The sequence below is a fragment of the Myotis brandtii genome, unplaced genomic scaffold (assembly GCF_000412655.1).
Source record: "Myotis brandtii unplaced genomic scaffold, ASM41265v1 scaffold470, whole genome shotgun sequence".
Lineage (NCBI taxonomy): Eukaryota > Metazoa > Chordata > Mammalia > Chiroptera > Vespertilionidae > Myotis > Myotis brandtii.
In genome coordinates, this window is record NW_005367953.1 from 261151 (window position 1) to 282717 (window position 21567).

Below are 21567 nucleotides of genomic sequence, written 5' to 3' on the forward strand. Positions count from 1 at the left end.
GGGAATTCCTACTGTTCAGGGTCTCAGATCCTCTGGGCTAGGGAACCTTCCAGTAGGCCATGGGGAGAGAATGGTATGCACTTGAATCTGTACAGTAGCAGAAGTCTTTTCTCCCAGGCCAGGGGCCTGTCTAGTAGACAGAAGACCTCAAAGCAGTGGTTTATATTTATTTTCCTCTTTTTTGGAGTAAGACCCTTACCTAAGCAAATAAGATCTGATGGTGAAACCAAACTAATCCAAAGCAGGCTCTCTTCTGGCCATAAGGCTGGGGGAGTACCTCCCACCAGACGCTGCCATGGAATCCTGGTGGCCTCAGAGGAGCTCCTGCCACTCTGCCCCCAGAAAACTAACACCCAGAACCTTCCCTTGGGGAGGCAGCCCTCGTTCACTTTCCACTGCTCAGAATGCTGTGTCTTTAACTTTCCAGATGATTCAGGGAGACAGCTGCCTACTGAACTAAAGCCCTGGCCCAGAGCTGAAACTACAAACTAACTGGTCTGCAGAGTAAAGGGTCCCTGTGGTGACTGAAAGGCCAAACCAGAAGGTGAAAAATCTGGCTTCAGCTCCCAACTGGACCCACAACTGTCAGCCAAGGGGCTGCACTCAAAGGCCACTAATGGCCAACATCCCAGTAACTTCTCTGCCTCCTGTAGCCCCATTTCAGAGGGGCTTGTGCTCTCAGCTCAGTTACTGCATACCCAGCACCATTTCTGAGGTTTGTAACTCAAAAGTTCTGACAGAAGAAATAGTGTAATTAAAGTGCCGAGGCCTGGAAAAAAGCATAGCTGAAGAGTGAGTACTATTGACTGCCTCACCCTTCCCTGACTCAGTCCTCCCAACCACCTTAGAGGTAGATGTTATTACTCCCATTTTGTAAGTGAGGCATGGAATTCAATAACTTGCTCAAAGATGGAGTTGAGACTGGCCCCCAGACAAAGCAAATACAACTACTGCCAAACTGCCTAGCATGGCTTCCTGAACAGAGGGACTCACTTCTGGGATGGGGGTGGGAGGGAATGGCCAGCAGGACATCCAGCAGCCAAATTATTTCCAGCCCCCACAAGTATAAACTCTCTTAGTGTCAACTAGGACAGAATTCTGAAGTGAAAGTGACATCAAACCCAATAGTCAGTCATGATAGGGATAGAGACATTACCACTTCCAGCTTGCTTTTGGGAACCCGGCAAATGCAATTCGTCCCAAAATTGGTGTCTCGTGTCTGAATGCACCGCAGGCAGCATAAGTTTTCATAACCTTGCTTTTTCCATTTTGCAATCAGGTTTTTGTCTGCATAGCCTTCTTTAATACAATATTCATATAGTTCTGTCAAAAAGATGGGAAAAGGGCATCAGATCATGGTAAAACAAAGCTTGCCCCACCCCTGGCCCATCACTATTCACTGAATAGAATATCCAACATGCCCCCCCCCCCATTACTTAAATAAATCTCAAAGCTACTCAAGTTGGAAAGGCTAAGAGAGAATCTAGCCAATTACCTCTGCTTATGGCTTTCCGCTTATAGAAGAGGTCAAAAATATAGCGGGTTTTCTGGTGGTGGATCCTGAAGATAGGCCACAGAGATTCCACTTTCCTCTTTCCCTCATGAGGTTCTGTTTCAGCTGGGGAGAAAAAGGTGTTTGATTTATTTTGGCAGGCAGGGTTACTCTGCACAGGATATAGTGATGTGTGTTTTTAAATAAAGAGGAATAAAGAATAAATCCTACTTTATACCCACTAGGGTGGTTACAATAAAAAATGAGACACAATTTAAAAAAAGATAAGTAGTAAGGATGTGGAGAAATCGGAATCCTCACATGCAGCTGATAGGAAGGTAAACTAGTGTAGTCTGTGTGGAAAACAATCTGGCAGTTCCTCAGGAAGATAAACAGTTACCATATGATTTAGTAATTCTACTCCCGAGTATATACCCAAGAGAATCAGAAACACATGCACACAAAAACTTGTATGTGAATGTTCACAGAAGCATTATTCACAATAGCCACAAAGAAACAGTTCCAGTGTCCATCAACTAACAAACAGATAAAATGTAAACAATACAATGGGATATAATATATACGAGACTAAGTGACCGACCATATGACCATCCGACTGACTGGTACATATGACGTGCACTGGCAATTTAAAAATAAATGTTGACTCGCGCATGCGCGATATATATGAAGCTCTCGCTGGCCCCAATCTAGACAGAGTAGGAATATTCCTACCTGAACCCGTTTTGGGACATGGTGAGTTATATGTTGCTTTTTCTCAAGTTCAAAGAGCATGTGATAATAAAGATGAAGTTGTAAATATTTCATCACAAGGGAAATTAGTCAAGCACTCTGAAGGTGTTTTTACTCTTAATGTGGTATACAGGGAGATATCAGAATAAGTTTAATCAATTTATCAGTCATTGTTTTTATCAATGTTGTTTTTATATCAAGTTTTTGTTTTTTACATCATGTTTTTGTTTTTATATCATGTCTTTGTTATTATGTCATGTTATTGTTTATTTATTAATCAATTTATATATTATTTTCATATACATTTTACTAATTTTCTTTCATCTCTGACACTTCTATTATAAAGGGCGAATAGTGATATTAAAATATTTCTTCTAATAATTTCCTTTCAATGTGCAAGAATCTGTGCACTGGGCCACTAGTTCAGTCATAAAAAGGAATGAAGTACTGATACATGCTACAACATAGATGAATCTTTATTTTTTTAAATTTTTTGGGTGAACCTTTCGAATATTACACTAAATGAAAGAAACTAGTCCCAAAGCCAACCTACCATATGATTCTATGTCTTTAGAGACAGCAAGTGGATTACTGATAGCCTAGAACTGGGAAATGGCCTGGGGGGGGGGGGGTTGGGTAGAGAGAGGGTGACTACTAAAGGGTATGCATTATTTCGGAGTGATGAAATGTGAAACTGATGGTGGTGATGGGTTGCCCAACTCTGTGACTATACTAAAAACACCCTTTATTTGAACACTCTGAAAGGGTAAATTTTACATTATATGATTTATATCTTAATACAGCTATTTAAAAAAAATAAAGCTAAAAGAATAAGCCACATGATTTAAACAATTATTTTTTAAAATATTTTTATTGATTTCAGGGAAGGGGGGGGGAGAGAGAGAAACACCAATGATGAGAGAGAATCATTGATTGGCTGCTTCCTGGGGATCGAGCCTGCAACCCAGACATGTGCCCTGACCAGGAATTGAACCGTCATCTTCTAGTTCATAGGTTGACACTCAACCACTGAGCATAATTGTGGGCATAATTATTTCAAATTTAAAATGCCTTTTTAATTACATAAATTACAAAACAATTCAAACAAAACCTCTGTGAACACCCTGGTCTTTATCCTTCCAAACCTATTTCTACAGTCTAATAATTTCTCAACATAATTCTGGGCCCACAGACTGGCATCCTAATCATCTTTAAAGTACCTCTAATTTCATTGCCAACCAAAATCCTTTCGGGATAAAAGAAAAATAAAATTGGACTAATTTGAAAGTTCATAGTATGGCAGGCCTGCAGGAAATAACTGCTCCATCTATATATATAGGATCGGGTAGCAGCTCGCACCTGCCACAGACAATTCTCTTAGTTACAAGTTGATCTTTATCTACCACCTCCTCTTGGTTTTTAGAGCAGAGGAGAAAGGTGAGGTATGGTAAAAACAAAACAAAACACAAAACAACAAACCATACCTCCATTTCTCCAACTTTGAGGTCATTTTTTAAAAAATATTTTTTTTTATTGATTTTTTACAGAGAGGAAGGGAGAGGGATAGAGAGTTAGAAACATCAATGAGAGAGAAACATCGATCAGCTGCCTCCTGCACACCCCCCACTGGGGATGTGCCCGAAACCAAGGTACATGCCCTTGACCGGAATCGAACCTGGGACCCTTCAATCCGCAGGCCAACGCTCTATCCACTGAGCCAAACCAGTTAGGGCTGAGGCCATTTTTAAAACCTAAGATTTATAATTTAGCTCAACAAATGGTTTCTGTGATTGAATCAAGATGTAGGTGCTAGGACACAGCAAAAGCACACTGTGTGCCTCATGTGGAGAAAGCCCTGCTCTGGGTGCCCAAGATACAGCAGTAAGGAAGACAGAGAAGCCCACGCCCTGGAGCTGTGTTCCAGGGAAGGAAAGCAGATCAACACCTAGTAGTTAAGTTGTAACAGAGGGCAAGTGGGGAAAGGAGGGACTGCCATTTTATATAGATGATCAAAGAAAGCACAAAGGAGATATCTAAGCAGAGACCTTAAGAAACCAGGGGTCCGGCTGCCATGGCTCAGTGGTTGAGTGTTGACCTTTGAACCAGGAGGTCATGGTCGATCCCCATTAGGGGGGTGTGCAGGAGGGCAGCTGATCAATGATTCTCATCATTGATGTTTCTCTCTCTCCTTCTCCCTTCCTCTCTGAAATCAATAAAAATGTATTTAAAAAACCCACCAACAACAAGGGATGTGGGTGGACTGGAAGGTGGGCAAAATGGGTGAAGATGGTAAAAGTGTACAAACTTCCAGTTATAAGATAAACTAGAGGCCCGATGCATGAAATTCATGCAAGAGTAGGACTTAGCAGCTGCGGTGGCTGCCGGGATCCCTCCCTCGCAGCCACGGCGGCTGCCTAGATCCCATGGCTGCAGCCCCGGCTTCGTCCAGAAGGACATCCGGAAGGATGTCCAGTCTAATTAGCATATTATGCTTTTATTATTATAGACTAAAGGCCCGGTGCATGAAAATTCATGCACTGGAGGGGGGGGTCCCTCAGCCTGGCCTGACCCCTCTCACAGTCCAGGAGCCCTCAGGGGCAGGAGGCGACCCGGCGATCAGGGGAAGGTGATGCCCCCATCACACCTCTGCTGCTGCCACTGTCGGCAGCGCAAGCCTTGGCCGGCCCTGGTTACCTGAGCCTCGGGCGGCCCTGAGCGGCTGGGCAGCCACCATCTGAGGCTTGTCTGCGCCTCGGGCCGGCCCTGGGTGGCTGGAGGGCTGAGGGGACTGGGGAACTCCGGAGGCAGCTGCACACCTGCCGCCCTGTCAGGGCTGAGGGGACTGGGCACTGCCATCTTTGAGGGCGAGGCAGTCAATTAGCATATTCCCTCCTTATTGGCTGTGGACACCACCATCTTTGAGGGCAGGGCAGTCAATTAGCATATCCCCTTCTTATTGGCTGTGGGCGCTGCCATCTTTGCAACAGTGTGAAGGTCAATTAGCATATTCCCTCTTTATTAGATAGGATAAGTCCTGAGGATGTAATGTGCAGCATCGTGACTATGGTTAACAATACTGTATTATACATTTGAAAGTTACTGAGAGAGTAGATCTCAAATGTTCTTATTACAAGAAAAAAAACTGTAACTATGTGAGGTAATAGCTATTTACTAAACTTATTGTGGTAATCATTTTGCAATAAGGTATAAATATATTAAATCATTATGTTGTACACCTAAAACTAATACAATGTTTTATGTCAATTATATCCAAATTAAGAAAAGAGCCCTAACCGGTTTGGCTCAGTGGATAGAGTGTCAGCCTGCGGACTGAAAGGTCCCAGGTTCAATTCCAGTCACGGGCATGTACCTTGGTTGCGGGCACATCCCCAGTAGGGGGTGTGCAGGAGGCAGCTGATCAATGTTTCTCTCTCATTGATGTTTCTAACTCTCTATCCCTCTCCCTTCCTCTCTGTAAAAAAATCAATAAAATATATTTTAAAAGAAAGAAAAATGAGGGGCAAATATGCTCTAGAGGCAGAGCTAACAGCAATGCAAAGGCCCTGAGGCAGGGCTATACTGGGGATCAAGGAACAGCAGAAAGGTTGGGGGTTGATCAGGCGAGTGAGGGAAAGAAGTAGGTGATGGAGCTCAAGAAAGAGCTGAGGGTGACAGTGTGTTTGACCTGGGAGGTCACAGAAGGACTTTGGTTTTGCTCTGATAGGGAGGTGAGCCACTGTAGGATCCTGAGCAGACAGTGATATAATCTGACTGACTTAAAACTCTCACCCTGGCTGCTCTGTGCAGAAGACTGCAGGGAGAGACTGAAGTAAGCCAGATAAGAAGTGAGAGTAGCTTGAATCAGGTAGTGGGGGTAGATGGGATAAAAGGAGCCAGATTTTAGATACATGAATTTTCTAAGATTTCACTATGAACAATTTTAAACATACACAAAAGAAGACAATTTATTGAACTCCCAAGTACCTATCACCAAGCTTTAATAACTAAAAGGTAGCTAGTTTAATGAAATGTTACCTGGTTTTCTCCACATTTGCGAGTTGGGAGAGAGGAGTATTTTAAAATTAACCTCAAACATCACATTAAAAAATATGTATCTTGCCCGGCAGGTGTAGCTCAGCAGTTGAACGTCGACCTATGAACCAAATGTTCACTGGTTCAATTCTAGGTCAGGTCACATGTACAGGTTGCGGGCTCAATCCCCAGGAGGGCATATGCAGGAGGCAGCCGGTCAATGATTCTCTCATCATTGATGTTTCTATCTCTCTATCCCTCCCACTTCCTCTTTCTCTAAAATCAATAAGAAATATATTTTTAAAAGTTTAAAAAATATGTATCTCTACATACTAGACTTTTAAAAAATATCTGTAATGCCAATATCCCAACAAAATCAACCATTATTCCTGTTTAGCATCCCATATTAAGTCCATGTTCAATTTTCATTGATTGCCTCAAAAATATCTGTTGACAACTATGTGTCTGAATTAAGATCTAAACAACATCCAGATGTTGTATTTGGTTGATCTATCTCAAGTATTGTTTATCTGTAACAGTTTTCCCCCTCTGTTCTGCCACCCTTTGTAGGAATCGGATGTCTTCGATGCTTGGATAGGAATAAGAGGGGAATCAAGGAAAGCTCCATAGTGTGTGGCCAGAGAAGGGAAGCAGCTTTGAGGTGGGTTAATGAGGATTTAGTTCTGGACCTGTAAAGTTTGAGATGTTTTAAAGTATCTAAATGGGGCCCATCCAATAGGTAGTTGGTATAGTCTAGTGTGGAATCAAGGCTGGAGAAGACATTTGGTCACCTGGGTAGAGTTGGCTGGATGAGAACATTGGGGAAAGGTGGGAGCATGACACCATCCTGGAAGTGGAACCTTCCTATGCTTTTGAATCTTCTCTCAATCTTTTGATCATAGCATCACCTGCATTTTAAAAATCCCTTTTTGGACCCATTTTCACAAGATCATGTGAATATTCTTTTTTTTCCTTTTTTTAATTTTTTTTTTTAAATACAGAGAAAGGAGAAAGAAACATTGATCAGTTGCCTCCCATATAAACCCCGACCAGTGATCATGAACCTGTAACCTATGTGTGTGCCCAGACTGGGAATCAAACCCACAACCTTTTGGTGTACTGGACAACGCTCCAGTGGACTGAGCCACTGGCCAGGGCAAGATGTGATCATTCTTGGATATTGTTTTGTACAGGTTCACACACAAAGGGGAAGGCAGCTTTCAGTGGGTGACGTGGAGTCTCGTCACTATGAGAACATGAGAAGCCAGAGGTAGGGGACATCATGCCATAGTCTAGACTTACATTTTTACGTCTTTGCTAATGTCAAAAACTGCCCACTAACTTCAAAACCTGGCAACACTTCTTTTACAGTACTATTATTTAAAAGTCTAATTAAATGTTTAGTATGCAAGTGTTATGCTCGATTTGCAACTAGTTTAAAGTCCTTATAAAAACAAAGTTATTTACAAGTCTCAGTTACAGTTCATAGAGAAAATGTCTTTGTCAAATCCCCATAAAACCCTCTGCCACACATAATTTCCATCATCTCTGCCCCTTAGTCCCTTTTTTGTGGGGGACTTACAGGGCAACAGTGGCTACACACAAACTTGAGTAATGAGCTAAGAGACATATGAAGAGCTGAGAAGTTGTACTGAGCTAGGAAATACTGGGGACAAACAAAGAGAAAACAGAAACTTTCCTTCCTAAGTAACAGTGCTAACTGCTCCAATAAGTGTGAGTGGTTCTGTTAATGGCCCTCAGATCAAGAGAACAGGGCTGGTAATGCCACTGGCTTTGTGCCTCTTTGCCAAAGGCCACATGTGGCCTAGAAACACTGCCACAGATTCCACAGGCAAAACTTGCACTGGAGGCTACAAAATGGAAGCTGGCAGGCTTTGTTTGGCTCCTCCCAAAAATACTTCTTTAAGTTTGAATTTTAAATTAGGAGAGTTCAAATAAAATAGCTGGATTTCTGGCTTCTCTTGAGGGGAAAAAATATTTAACACATTTGGAAATGCTCAGCCTGCATTCGATATGGTAAAATGGGCTCGAGGTAAGTAGCAGCCTCTGCCCCTTCCCCAGTCTGCCACATCCCCAGAGCTCCCTCCCTATGGTGCCCAACACTGAAGCCAAGTCTGGTACCACCTGGCATCCACTCTGCTTTCTTTATAGTGGAAGTAAGAGTAAAATGGGAAAGCAAAGAAATGCTGAAGGGCAACATGGTTAAATAAAATGGGACAAAGAATACTTCTTTTGGAGGTAAAGAAAATCATATACTTCTAAATACTCTCCCCCCAAAAGTTATCCCTTAAAAATGGAAGATTTTTTTCAAGGACTCGTTAAATTTTATATCTTATAGAATTCTCCAAGTTCCTTTATTGTGAATAAAGATCTGTTTGGGGAAGAAATTGCTCAGCCCAAAATGATCTTGATTACTTTAAGTTCTGGGTATTTAATAGAGGTTTTGAAAAAAAGAGGCAAAGTAATTTAACACTGATTTAGCAATTATTGCTGAAGGTATGACCTCATAATAACAAAGGTTAGATTAGTTACCTCAAGCTTAAAAAAAAAGATCACTTTAAAAAGCAATTTATTAAGTTGTAAATTATATGGCTGTGATCATATAAAGCCAACAGATGCTTGTGACTTAAGATAAAATTTCCAAAACAGCACACTACACTGATTCACAAAATACAGAATCATACAGCATTTTAGAGGGAAGTGAAGATGGTGCATTCTGGAAAACTGGTTGATGACGCAGAAACAAAGTTGAGGAAAATAGTGTCAGAAACCTATAAGAAAAATCTGAATAAAAATGTTTCAGAAAAAAAGTGAAAATAGGATTTTCCAAGTAAATATATTTTGTATCATTTTCAATATATATCCAACCAAAATAGTAAGTAATTATAGATAAACTATTTGATCTATATCCCCTAAAACTTTTATAATAAAACTGGCCCAAAAATGTTTTTGAGGCCCCTTTCATTAGTGTTATCTTACTTTCTGACACTTATTGCATTCTTATGACTGAGTAAGCAAACAAAACATATCAGTGTCTGGAGGCCACAGTAGTGCCCTCTCTTTGCATTTATGCCTGGCCCATAGAGACGTCTAAGCCTGTCTCTTGGATGCAGCCCACCCAGACAGGAACTCCCCGACTCACCTTCTCTCATCTTTTGATCTAATTCATCCAGTGTTGGTTCAATCAATTCCCAGCCATCTGGGGGAGCTTTCCGGCTTCTTTTGACTTTAGGCATTTTCCCCCACAAGATAATTTGCAAAGACCTAGAAGGGAAAATTAAATGAATTAGTCGCTGATCCTCAGATCACCAAAGGTCTTCACCAGCCTCCACGGTGTACATTCACTTCACTAACTCTGTTACCTAATCTGTAAAATGGAGATAATAGAATCTACGTTATGGGGTCATCGTGAAGACTTAATTATAACTGTATGTAACATGCCTGGCTTTTAATGTGTTTTGTTTTTTTTCTGTTATCATTAACTGACATTAACTATTAGCCTGGCCCTGTACTGGATATTGGGAACATAGAACAAAGAATAAGACATTAAAATCTCTATCCCTGAGAAGGTGACATTCTAGCAGGGAGATAGAAAGTAAAAAGGCAATTACAGAAAGTGTGGTAACTGATTGAGGGAGCTGAGAGGACGAATATTTAAAAAGGAAAAAGAGCCCTGGCCTCTGTGGTTCAGCTGGCTGGAGCCACATCCTGCATACTGGAAGGTCTCAGGTTTGATTCCAGGCCAGGGCACATACCTACGCACATACAGGAGGCAACCGACCAATATAAGTTTCTCACATCTATGTCTCTCCCTCTCTCTCCCTCTCTCTAAAAATACGTCAAGGCTACCTCCAAAGAGGGTAACTGAAAGATTCTCTTCAGTTACAGGCTCAGGTTCTTTTCTAGCTCTATCAATTACTCTGTGACTTTGGGAAGGTCACATTCCCACTCTGGTACTCAGTCTCATCTGTAAAATGAGGGCAGTGGGTTAGCTGGTTTGTCAACATCTCTTTTGAAACTCAACAAACATACTACATAGAGGCAAATCATGAGAAGCCCATATAATAGTCCAGCCCAAATGTAAACAGTAAAGAAATATTTTCAAACCTCATAGCATATCCTAGATCAGCGGTTCTCAACCTGTGGGTCGCGACCCCTTTGGGGGTCGAACGACCCTTTCACAGGGGTCGCCTAAGACCATCGGAAAACACATATATAATTACATATTGTTTTTGTGATTAATCACTATGCTTTAATTATGTTCAATTTGTAACAATGAAAATACATCCTGCATATCAGATATTTACATTACGATTCATAACAGTAGCAAAATTACAGTTATGAAGTAGCAACGAAAATAATTTTATGGTTGGGGGTCACCACAACATGAGGAACTGTATTAAAGGGTCGCCGCATTAGGAAGGTTGAGAACCACTGTTCTAGATGGATAAGCATAGCAGATTCCCCTCTCCCAAATTCATTCAGCCCCTCCCTTCCGTCCGGTCCCTGACAGCCCAACAAGCATACAGGAATTAAACTCCAGAAGGTTTACTAAAGTCAAGGTCGCACAGCTTGGAACTGGCAGCGTATGACTCTGATTGGAAGCTCCTGACTCCCAAATCCATGATCTTTGCATTTGTTTCCCCTCCGCTGAAACTAAAGAGGGTGGAATCTGGTTCCTGCCCCAGAGCCCAACGGCTGGGAGGACAAAGACACGGGAACAACCACTCCGCAGCCACCCAAGGAAATTCGAGGGCCCTGGCCCAGCCTGGGAGTCAAGAGGAGGTGACAGGTAGGAGGTAAACTAAATCAAGAAGAGGTGTCGGGAGGTCTAAGAGAAGTAGTAGCGCTCGGCAGAGGCAGCGAGTGGAAAGACTTTCGGAAGAAAGGGAAGGTTCATAGAGAAGACAGCATCTGAACCGGACTTACAAGAACAAGCAGATTTTTTTTTTTTTTTTACAAAAAACAACACCACCACCAAAAAACAAAACACGTTCTTGGCAGAGAAAACAGTGTGTGTGTGTGTGAGGCGGGGGTGGAAACAGAGAACCCCTAAATCTCCCATCCCCTCTGCAGAGCGAGCGAGGCGCCACCTCCTCTCCGTAACTCACTCCCATCTCCAGGGGCCCGAACCCGTCCCAGTCGAGCCGCTCGGAACGCCCTCTAGGCTAGGGCAGACCTCCAGTCCCTGGCCCATCTTTACCAAGATGCTCGAGAAACAGAGAAAAACACCCACCTCTAGTGCTGTCAGATAGCCGAGCTCAGGCTCCCAGAGATGCAAAAGACAGAGGGATGTAACAGCAGCCTGCGGCGTAGTAGTGTCGCTTCTGTCCCGTCCACTTCCGCTTCCCAGATTATCACTTCAGGATGAGGTCCTCGCGGAGCCCCGCCCCACCTCGCGCAAATATTGCGTCATCTTAGGTGCCCAAAGCTCTGCCTGTAAAGAAAAACCAGACCTGCCGCTGCTTTTTTGCTCTCACTTTCCGAGGCCAGCCGACTCACGCGTCTCTCCAAGCGGGGAGCGTGGGGGCGCTGTTGCCCGGCAGCACGCGGACGAGCCTGAACTCAGGCGGCGCGCGGGACAGTCCAGCTCCCCGCAGCTGATTCCCTGAGATGCCCAGTTCTCTTGGAGACGGCGGCGGCGGCAGCGCGCGGAGGGGACAGTGCTGGGCGGAAGAAGTCGAGCCCGAGGCATTTCCGGTTCCGGTGTCAACGATCCCAGTCTGGCTCCCGCTGTCCCAGCCCCCGGGCGTCTCAGAGAGCGGCGCAGAGGGAGGATGTCCGTGCCGGCTGAGGGCCAGGCCTAGGCCTCGACGCAGAATTGTCCGGATGGGGAGACTGAGGACCATAGTGGCCTCATACCAGTCCCTCGGGGGGCGGTCTGCGGAGACTCGGAGGCTCTGGGTCTTCACCGACGCAGAAGGCCAGACCTGGGGCGCGCTTCCCCCCGGGGGCGGGAGCGGCGGGGGGGGGGAGGGCTGGAGCTTTCTCTATTCTAGGCTCGCCAGACACTGAGTCACCGTGTCCAGCGCCTGTGCAGCGCCCGCTTGCCTCGTGTGTAAAACGTGGGCCCTCCCGGGCTCTGGGCGAGAGAGGCCTGCCCAGTGAGACATAAGGTGATGCTCTTGAGCCTGGCAGACTCCGCTTTGACTGCCCTCTTCAGCAGCGGCTTGAGGTGTATCTTTGAGCCAGTCGCTTAAATTAACCTCCCTGTGTCTTGGTTTCCTCATTTGCAAGTAAGGGTTATAATTGTGCCTACCTCATAGTATTGATGCGAGGCTTAAACTAGGTAATCCCGTGGCGTGCGCATAGGTGCCTAGTGAGCTTTAACTCTTGTTATTTGTAAACTTTGTCGGTTCCTTGGCCAAGAAGGTAAAGAACCCGTGGCTTCCCAGTACATTGTTCATCCTCCTCCATCCTTTTTTTCCTAAGAGTCAATAGTTCTCGATTTGAAGCCCATCCAGTGGCTCTGGACCGGATATTTACCATCTTCCAGACTGTTCTCATCTGGAACACCTGGCTGATAACCCTTAAGTTGGAGAGTTGGGATTAGGGGTAATAAAATGATAAGAGTACTTGAAGTGCCTGGCTAGCTCCTGGCACAGAACAGATATTCAGTTAATGTTGGCAGCTCATGTGTCATGTTAAGATGTATCATTCCACAGGAAAATCTACTTGGAACTTTTTCAAACCTAAATAACTTCTTGACTCTACTTCCAGAAATAATTGGACTTTACAGAGTTTAATCCATTTAAGCCTAGGTATCTGCTGGTTTAGTCTGCGGTAGGGAAAGCCACGTCTCCTCTCTGTTCCTTAGTTTCCTGTTATGCACAAGGAGGATGCTAAGTGAGCCCTTCTGACTCCACAATTCTGGCTCTAGGAGTTCTACTTAATAGATACTTTGAGGCAAGGTTGGAGGGTACAATTAGAAAGTCCTAAATATGAATTCTTGGTTAAATGACATGGCCTTTTGACTTGTGAAAAACTTTATGTATAAAGATTTACATTTATTGCTTTACATTAATTTGCTTCAAAAGCAAAGCAAAACATGAAAATATTAAAGTATCAAATTCCTCATGAACAAAGAACCAATATTTGTTTCCGTTTAAAAACTGAAGCATTTTTAAAGGCATGAAGAGCTGATACAAGTTATTGTAGACCAAACTAAGGTCAGCATCCCATAGCCAAGTGCGCAGGATGGAAGCCTGTAGTAGCCAATTTTGAGTTGTTACTAGTGCCTGGAATATTCAGAGGGCAAGAAAGGGTGTTGGTTTCTTATAATGGCAAGCTTGGTCTTTCACAATAGGACTTTCATGAGCATAGACTGAGACACTCCTGGGAACCCAGGTAGTCATTAAAAATGGGTGGTGTCCTTTGTAGCAGCCCAATTATGGCTATGCAGCTGCTGTCCAGGAAATCAGGGAGGCCAGTATCTGTGTTGCTGTCTCTGGAGTCCAGAGCAGCTCTGACTGTCTAACACAGATTCTCTGCTATCAGTGAGAGACTCACTGGAAATCAGGTGGACCACAGCTTTCAGGAAAGGTGGGGATGGGTCAAAGCCACAGCTAACCCAGTATCCTCTGGGACCAGTAGAAGGGCTATAAAACTGGCTGATGGCTTTAAGCAGGGGTCAGTCTATAAAACTGATACTCTTAGATGAACTTTAATTGCTAATCATACATATTTTTTAAATTTCAAATTTTTATTGTTGAGAGTATTATAGATGTCCCTCTTTTTCCCCCCTTGGCTCCCCTCCACCCAGCTCCTATCCCACCCCAGGCCTTTACCACCCTATTTTGTGTCCATAGGTAATGCATATATGCATGTAAGATTTTTGGTTAATCTCTTCCCACCCCCCTTCCTTCTGAGATTCATCAGTCTGTTCCATGTTTCTATGCCTCTGATTCTATTTTATTCATCAGTTTACTTTGTTCATTAGATTTCTTGTTTATTTTATTTTAAGATTCAATTGTTGATAGATATATGTGTATTGCCATTTTATTTTTCATATTTTTAAATAGTTTTTTCTTTTTCCTCTCATATATTTTTATTGATTTCAGAGAGGAAGGGAGAGGGAGAGGGAGAGATAGAAATATCAGTGATGAAGGATAATCATTGATTGGCTGCCTCCTGCACACCCCCTAGTGAAGATCAAGCCCACAGCCCAGGCATGTGCCCTTGACCAGAATCGAACCTGGGACCCTTCAGTCCGCAGGCTGATGCTCTATCCACTGAGCCAAACTAGCTAGGGCATCTTCTTCCTCTTTTTAAAGAATACCCTTCAGCCTGGCTGGCGTGGCTCAATGGTTGAGCATCAGCCTATGAATCAGGAGGTCACAGTTTGATTCCCCATCAGGGCACATGCCCGGGTTGCCGGCTCGATCCCCAGTGTGGGGCATGCAGGAGGCAGCCAATCAGTGATTTTCATCATTGATGTTTCTATCTTTCTCTCCCTCTCCCTTCCTCTCTCTGAAATCAATAAATATATATTAAAAAACAAACAAAAAATGAATACCCTTCAACATTTCATGTAGTACTGGTTTGGTGATGATCTCCTTTTGCCTTTTCTTGTCTGTGAAGCTGTTTATCTGACCTTCAATTCTAAATGATAGCTTTGCTGGGTAGAGTAATCTTGGTTATAGTTCCTTGCTATTTATCACTTTGAATATTTCTTGCCACTCCCTTTGGCCTGCAAAGTTTCTGTTGATAAATCAGCTGACAGGCGTATGAGTACTCCCTTGTAGGTAACTGACTGCTTTTCTCTTGCTGCTTTTAAGATTCTCTCTTTGTCTTTAGCTCTTGGCATTTCAGTTATTATTTTTTTAAAGGAATGGGTATTTAATTTTTTTGTTTGTTTTGTTAATCCTCACCCAAGGATATTTTTCCATTGATTTTTAGAGAGTGGAAGAGAGAGGGGGAGAGAGAGAGAAATATCAATGTCAGAGAAACACTTAGATTGGTTACCTCCTGCGCAAGCCCTGACTAGGGCCCAGACCAGGGAGGAGCCTGCAACCAAGATATGTGCCCTTGACTTGAATGGAACCCGGGACCCTTCAGTCCACAGGCTGATGCTCTATTCACTGAGCCAAACTGGCTAGGGCTTGGCATTTTTTTCTTCCTTTTATGGGGGCAGGGGAGGGGAGCATGGAGCAAGGCTGCCCCAGAGGCGGCGGACCTGTTGCAAAGCAGTGATGGTGGTGGCGGGACGACGCAGGTCCGCACAGCACTCCCCACAGCCAGGGCACCTCAGAGCCTGGGCCCAACCCTGCCGGGCTCCAGACGCGGTTTTGTCTCCTCTATGCTCTTGGCCGCATGCTGCCTCCTCCTCTCTGAAACCAATTAACCCGGGCTAGGGCTTGGCATTTTAATTATGATGTGTCTTTGTGTGGTCCTCTTTGGGTTCCTCTTGTTTGGGACTCTCTGTGCTTCCTGGACTTATAAGTGTACACGTGATTTTCAAAAATTAATTCTATAGTATATCTATATATATAAAAGCCTAAGCGACTGTTACTACTGGCCGGCTGGTCGCTATGACGTGCACTGACCACCAGGGGGCAGACGCTCAACGCAGGCGCTTCCCCCTGGTGGCCAGTGTGCTCCCACAGCCAACCTCCCATGGTCCCTCCCCCACGCCAGCTGGCCCCGATCCAGACTGGGTGAGGGACCCCACCCATGTACAAATTCGTGCACCGGGCCTCTAGTAGGCTAATAATTAGCCTAACATGTCTACCCCTAATAAACCAGCCTAATGATAACAGCCTAAACCTATCAATAGTATTCTTTTCCAATTCTCTATCTACCCTACTACTTAGACTATCCACCTGACTATTACCACTTTGATTGTTGCTAGTCAATTTCACCTGGCCAAAGAAACTTAAACGGGAAAAAATTATTATTATACTATTATATTCTCCAAATGTTCTTGATCATAACATTTTCAGCTACAGAATTTTACTTTACATCGTATTTGAAGCCACACTAGTCCCCATTCTTATTGTTATTACCCACTGAGGGCGGCAGACTGAGTGACTTAATGCATGAATTTATTTCTTATTTTACACTCCAGTAGGGTCACTACCTTTACTAATCACATTAACTTACATTCAAAATACTGTAGGCTCACTAAAATTTCTGTTGACCCAATATTGAGTTAAACCATTAGTATCTTCTTTTTTAAATATATATTTTATTGATTTTTTTTTTTTTTTTTACAAAGAGGAAGGGAGAGGGATAGAGAGTTAGAAACATCAACGAGAGAGAAACATCAATCAGCTGCCTCCTGCACACCCCCTACTGGGGATGTGCCCGCAACCAAGGTACACACCCTTGACCGAATCAAACCTGGGACCCTTCAGTATTCAGGCCAACGCTCTATCCACTGAGCCAAACCGGTTAGGGCCCATTAGTATCTTCTTGAGGTAATACATTATTGTGACTAGCGTACATGATAGCTTTTATAGTAAAGATACCTTTATATGATCTCCATCTCTGACTGCCTGAAGCACATGTTGAAGCCCCTATTTCATGTTCTATAGTATTAGCAGCTGTAATGCTAAAGTTAGGATGATACAGAGGACTATGAATTACTATATTATTAAATCATGTTACTAATTTCATAGCATACCCTTTCTTAATATTATCTTTATGGGGTATACTATTTCTTTCACCAGGTAAGGGAAGTTTTCTGTCATTATTTCTTCAAATAGGTTTTCAATGTCTTGCGCTTTTTCTTTTTCTGGAACCCCCATAATGCGAATGTTGGTATGGTTGAAGTTGTCCCAGAGGCTTCTTACACTATCTTCATATTTTTGGATATTTTTTTTTCTTTTTGCTCTTCTGATTGGGTGTTTTTTGCTTCCTCATATTCCAAATCCTTGATTGAATTCTCAGAATCCTCTACTTTCCTGTTGAATCCCTGTAAATTATTCTTTATTTCAGTTAGTGTATGCTTAATTTCTGACTGGTCTTTTTTTATGTCTTTGACAGTCTCCCTGAGATCTTTCAAAGTCTCACTAAGTTCCTTGAAGCTCTCATTAAGTCTCTTAAAGCTCTCATTAAGATCCTTGAGTAATCTTATAACCATTGCTTTGAACTTTGTATCCAGTAGTTTGCTTGCTTCCATTTCTTTCATTTATAACATGTTTCTTTGTCTCCCCATTTTGGCTTCTTCCCTGTGTTTGTTTCTGTGTATTAGGTAGAGCTGTTGTTTCCTGGAATTGGTAGAGTGGCCTTGTGTAATAGGTGTCCTGTAGGGCCCAGTGTCTCAGCCTTCCCGGTCATCTGAGCTGAGCACTCTAGGTGTGGCCCTGTGTGGTCTGTGTGCACAGTCTTGTTGTAGTTGAGCCTGGGAGGAATTGGCCTCCAGGCCAATTAGCTGTGAGGACCAGCTGCGTCTGCAGTGGAAGAGCTGCTATGCAGGAGACACCTCTGTGGAGCAGGACTTCCTTCAGTGGGGTGTTGATGCTCACTTTGTCTGCCCCTTGAGTGTGTCACTGTTGGATGTGTAGCGTTGTAACCTGGTATGGTCTGAAGCTGTCCACTGGGTCACTGGCTCTGGGGCTTCCCAGGAGGTGCAAAGTCAGCCACTGGCTGGGGCCACCCGACAGGAGCTACAGTGAGATCTGCAAATGGCTGCTATTTGTATTGGGCTAGGAAGTGCTCAGGCGCGGTCCAGCTGTGAGGCAAGGCAGGCTGGTGCTAGTGCTGGGTCTTGGGCCTTTTATTGATAGGTTTGGGGTAAGCTGCCCCCAGCTGCTGCTTGTTTAAGAGAATTTAGCAAAGTCTGAAGCCTGAGCCCAGACAGGCCATTCATATGGTAAAGCAACTGCAAACAGCTTGGGAGGGGGCTGCAAATTGGATGGGGCAGGGTCTCAGGGAATCATCAGGGTGGAGCAAACAGTGTGTTTCAGGCTGATGGAGACTCAGATATGGCTGCCAGTCAGCTCTGCGATGGGGGAGGTTCCAGCACAGGAACAATGACCCCGGCAAGCACCCCTGTCTGGGAGAAAGCTGCCCCCGAGTTTCTGCCCTGATGCCAGACCAGTTTCTCCCTGTATGTCCCTGGATTCCCCCAAAGCCGCTGCCCAGCGCTGGAGCTCAGAGGAATTGGGACCCCGTAAGTTTATGTGCAGGCCCTTTAAGAGGAACACCTGGGACTCGACTCCAGCAGCCTCCATGTCACTCAGGGATAATCCCCCACTAGTTTTTACAGCCTAAAGTTATGGGGACTTATTTTCCCAGCTCTGGAACCCTGGGCTAGGGGTCTGGTGTGGGGCTGGGACCCCCTGCTTCTCACGGGAGGCCTTGGAGATATCCCTCCCAATTAAAGAAATATCACATGTGGGTGACAGACCAGCCTGTTCCATGCCTTGACTCCTTCTACCAGTCTCAGTGCGCTTTCTTCTTTACTTTTCTAGTTGTAGGACTTCCATGCAGCTGGATTTCAGGTGGTTCTGAATGATGGTTGTTCTGTATTTTAGTTGTAATTTTGATGTAGTTGTGGGACACGGTGAGTACCAGGGTTTACCTACACTGCCATCTTGGTTCTCCCGCTAGTCATATTTTAACTCTTAGATGGTAGTCAGGTTTATTTTCAACTTTAACTATGTTTCTTACTACAAGTACAAGAAAGTTTTCTCCAATAGGTTTTAGGTTTTCTCTTTCTATAATACCACTTAGATGAAGTATCTTACATTCCCTAGCATCTGTAGTAAATCACCTATGTGGCTTTGTCCCTCCCCCCAATACTATATGTTAGAGAGAAAGGTGAGAATCACAAGAAACATTTTTATAGTGCTTATCCCATGCCAGGCACTGTCCAACAGCTTTACATATGTTAAATCCATCTTCATGACAACCCTATGAGGTAGGTAGGGACACAGATGAAGAAGCTGAGATTCTTAGAAGTTAAATACCCGCCCCAAATTATAAAGGTAGTAAGTGGTAGAGCTGAGATTTGAACCCCAGGGTTGGATTGCAGCATATGTGCTCTTCACCATTCTGTTTTGATCTTAAGTCTCCTTGTCTATAAAACAGGACCAGTTGTGGCTCCTGCACCATAAGTTTGTTCTGAGGATCAAATGAGTTCATGGAGGTCACAGAACATTTTAAGTAAAAAGGACTGTAGTGACAGCAAGGATGTGTTACATGTTCTCATAGTTGCATCTATCTGCTATGTTTGGATTCTAAGGGACCAGGTGATTTATCCAGTCACTACATGCAGTATGCTCTCCCCCATATCCTCCCCTCAGGTCTTGTTTGTGGGAACCTGCATCCAGCACATAGTTAGTGCTGCATCAGGTGGTCACATGTTGCCTCTTTTCCCTTTGAATATATGAGGATGGGGGAAGTATAGGTTTGGGTTGTGTTTGGTGAGGGACAGGTGAGGTCTGCAATCTCTGATGAGAGTGCCTCAAGCAGGACATAGCTCTCTGGGGCTCGGCAATCAAGGAAGCTGCTTCCCTTCCTTCTTCCTAAATTGCCAATCCTCTTGCAGGGAGAAAGGGAGGCCACAAAGGCCGGGCACGGCAATACACAAGCCCCGAAGAGATTGACGCACAGCTCCAAGCTGAAAAGCAGAAGGCCAGGGTGAGTACATGCCTGTCCATGGCATTGTGTCCCAGGGTGGTGCTCTGCCTCTGGCACCCAGATAGTCCTGGCAAGGACCACCCATTCTCAGGAAGAAGCCTACACCTGGAATCTGGGGGAACAGCAAGGAGCAGGCATGAGTCTCAGAACAACCAATGCTGGCCATCCTCTGATTGGATCAATTAGAACTTTGTTCAGTCAGCAACAGTTGCCTTAGGGAGTCTCTGTTCTTGTTCCTGTGTTCCCACCTTCCAAGGGTTCTCCCTTTGCCAGGCTCTAGGTTGAGCTCCCAGCACCACCCCTTGTCTGTTCCAGCCATGCAGGACTGCTTGCCAAACCCAGTATATGATGCCCTGCCTTCCCACACCCCTACCAGGCAAAGTAACATTTGTTCCCGAGATCTTGCTCACTGTTACCTCTTCTGTGACTCTCACTGGTGCTACCCACCCTTCCCTCTCCAGTGCAAGCTTAGTAGTTATCTCTACTTTGCTTTTTCCAGACAACTTAGAGGAAACAAAAAATGTTTCTGTCGTTGTTGTTCATGTCCCCTACCACACCATTAGATCCTCATCTGAAGGAAGCACAGTCAGGTTAGGGTAGAGGGGCCTGGGTACAGGGAAGGAGGGCCTGCCTTGTGAAGGGGCTGGCAGCTGAGCAGGACCTTGGAGAATATGTACAGGTTTTGTAAGGGATCTCTTTGGTGGGGAGGCAAGAAAAGTGGAGGGAAGTGGTGTACCAGGGCATTGTCTTGGGAAGCTGGTGTAGTAGGGGAGGACATGCCCAAAAAAAGTAAGTATGATTTGACACCTGCACATGGCAGCTGGGGAAGCAGAAGGGGAGCTGAACAGTACTAGCACCACAGCTGAGTCCTTCTGACTTTGGGAGATGAGGTACCTAGCCTGGGAGAAGGGGAACAGGGCCTTTATGGCTGTGAGGGGCTTGCTGGACTGTGGGAATGACTTCCAGGCTGCAGAGTCTAGTGGATAGGCTGCTTCTGACCCAGGTCCCCTGGAGGTACCAGGATCTTGGAATAGGAGCCTTGTCACCCTTGATCTCGGCCTTCTCAAGGTCCACAGTCTAGATGTAGTTGGGGGGGAGGGGAGGAAGGGGGGTGTCATAGTCTTGGGGTTTTGTTTTGCATTTTTAATTCTGTAGGTTGTCCATTTCTGAAATAGGAAGAAGAGGAACAAGGAGAAGAAGATGGAGATGGGGCTGCAGGTGATCCCAAAAAGGAGAAGAAATCACTAGACTCAGATGAGAGTGAGGATGAAGAAGATGATTACCAGGTACTGAGCTTGGTGGGGACCTGAGACCTGAACGCAGTTCATTCAACAAACATTTATCAAGTGCCTGTTGATCACCAGTCCCAATGGTAGATGCAGACAGAGTCCTTGCTCGTAAGGGTTTACATAACGATGTTTTTGTCAAAGATGGACCACATATATGATGGTGGTCCCATAAGATTATAATGGAGCTGAAAATTTCCTGTCATCTGGTGACATCATAGCCGTCGTAACATCCTATCTAATAAAAGAGAAACATGGTAATTAGCTGTACAGCTGCTACCCTTCCCATTGGCTAATCAGGGAGATATGCAAATTAACTGCCAACCAAGATGGCGGCCGGCAGCCAGGCAGCTGACGCGAACAGGGAGGCTTGCTTGCTTCAGTGACGGAGGAAGCCAA

At 44.5% G+C, this 21567-nt stretch overlaps 2 protein-coding genes across 2 annotated transcripts in view; one reads left to right on the forward strand and one right to left on the reverse strand.

Moving 5' to 3' along the window:
* BUD31 (BUD31 homolog) overlaps positions 1 to 12001 on the reverse strand; it is a 12681-nt gene extending 680 nt beyond the window's left edge. The window contains exons 1-4 of the mRNA XM_005875828.2: positions 11532 to 12001; positions 9438 to 9559; positions 1496 to 1618; positions 1157 to 1323 (exon numbers count right to left, since the gene is read on the reverse strand). Of these exons, the coding sequence (XP_005875890.1) occupies positions 1157 to 1323; positions 1496 to 1618; positions 9438 to 9531 (384 nt within the window). The 5' untranslated portion in view covers positions 9532 to 9559; positions 11532 to 12001. The remainder of the gene's footprint in view (positions 1 to 1156; positions 1324 to 1495; positions 1619 to 9437; positions 9560 to 11531) is intronic.
* A 7770-nt stretch (positions 12002 to 19771) lies between these two features.
* Positions 19772 to 21567, forward strand: part of PDAP1 (PDGFA associated protein 1) — a gene marked incomplete at its 5' end in the record, with an annotated part of 8507 nt that continues 6711 nt past the window's right edge. The window contains 2 exons of the mRNA XM_014547291.1: positions 19772 to 19882; positions 21058 to 21168. Coding sequence (XP_014402777.1) covers positions 19772 to 19882; positions 21058 to 21168 — 222 coding nt within the window. The remainder of the gene's footprint in view (positions 19883 to 21057; positions 21169 to 21567) is intronic.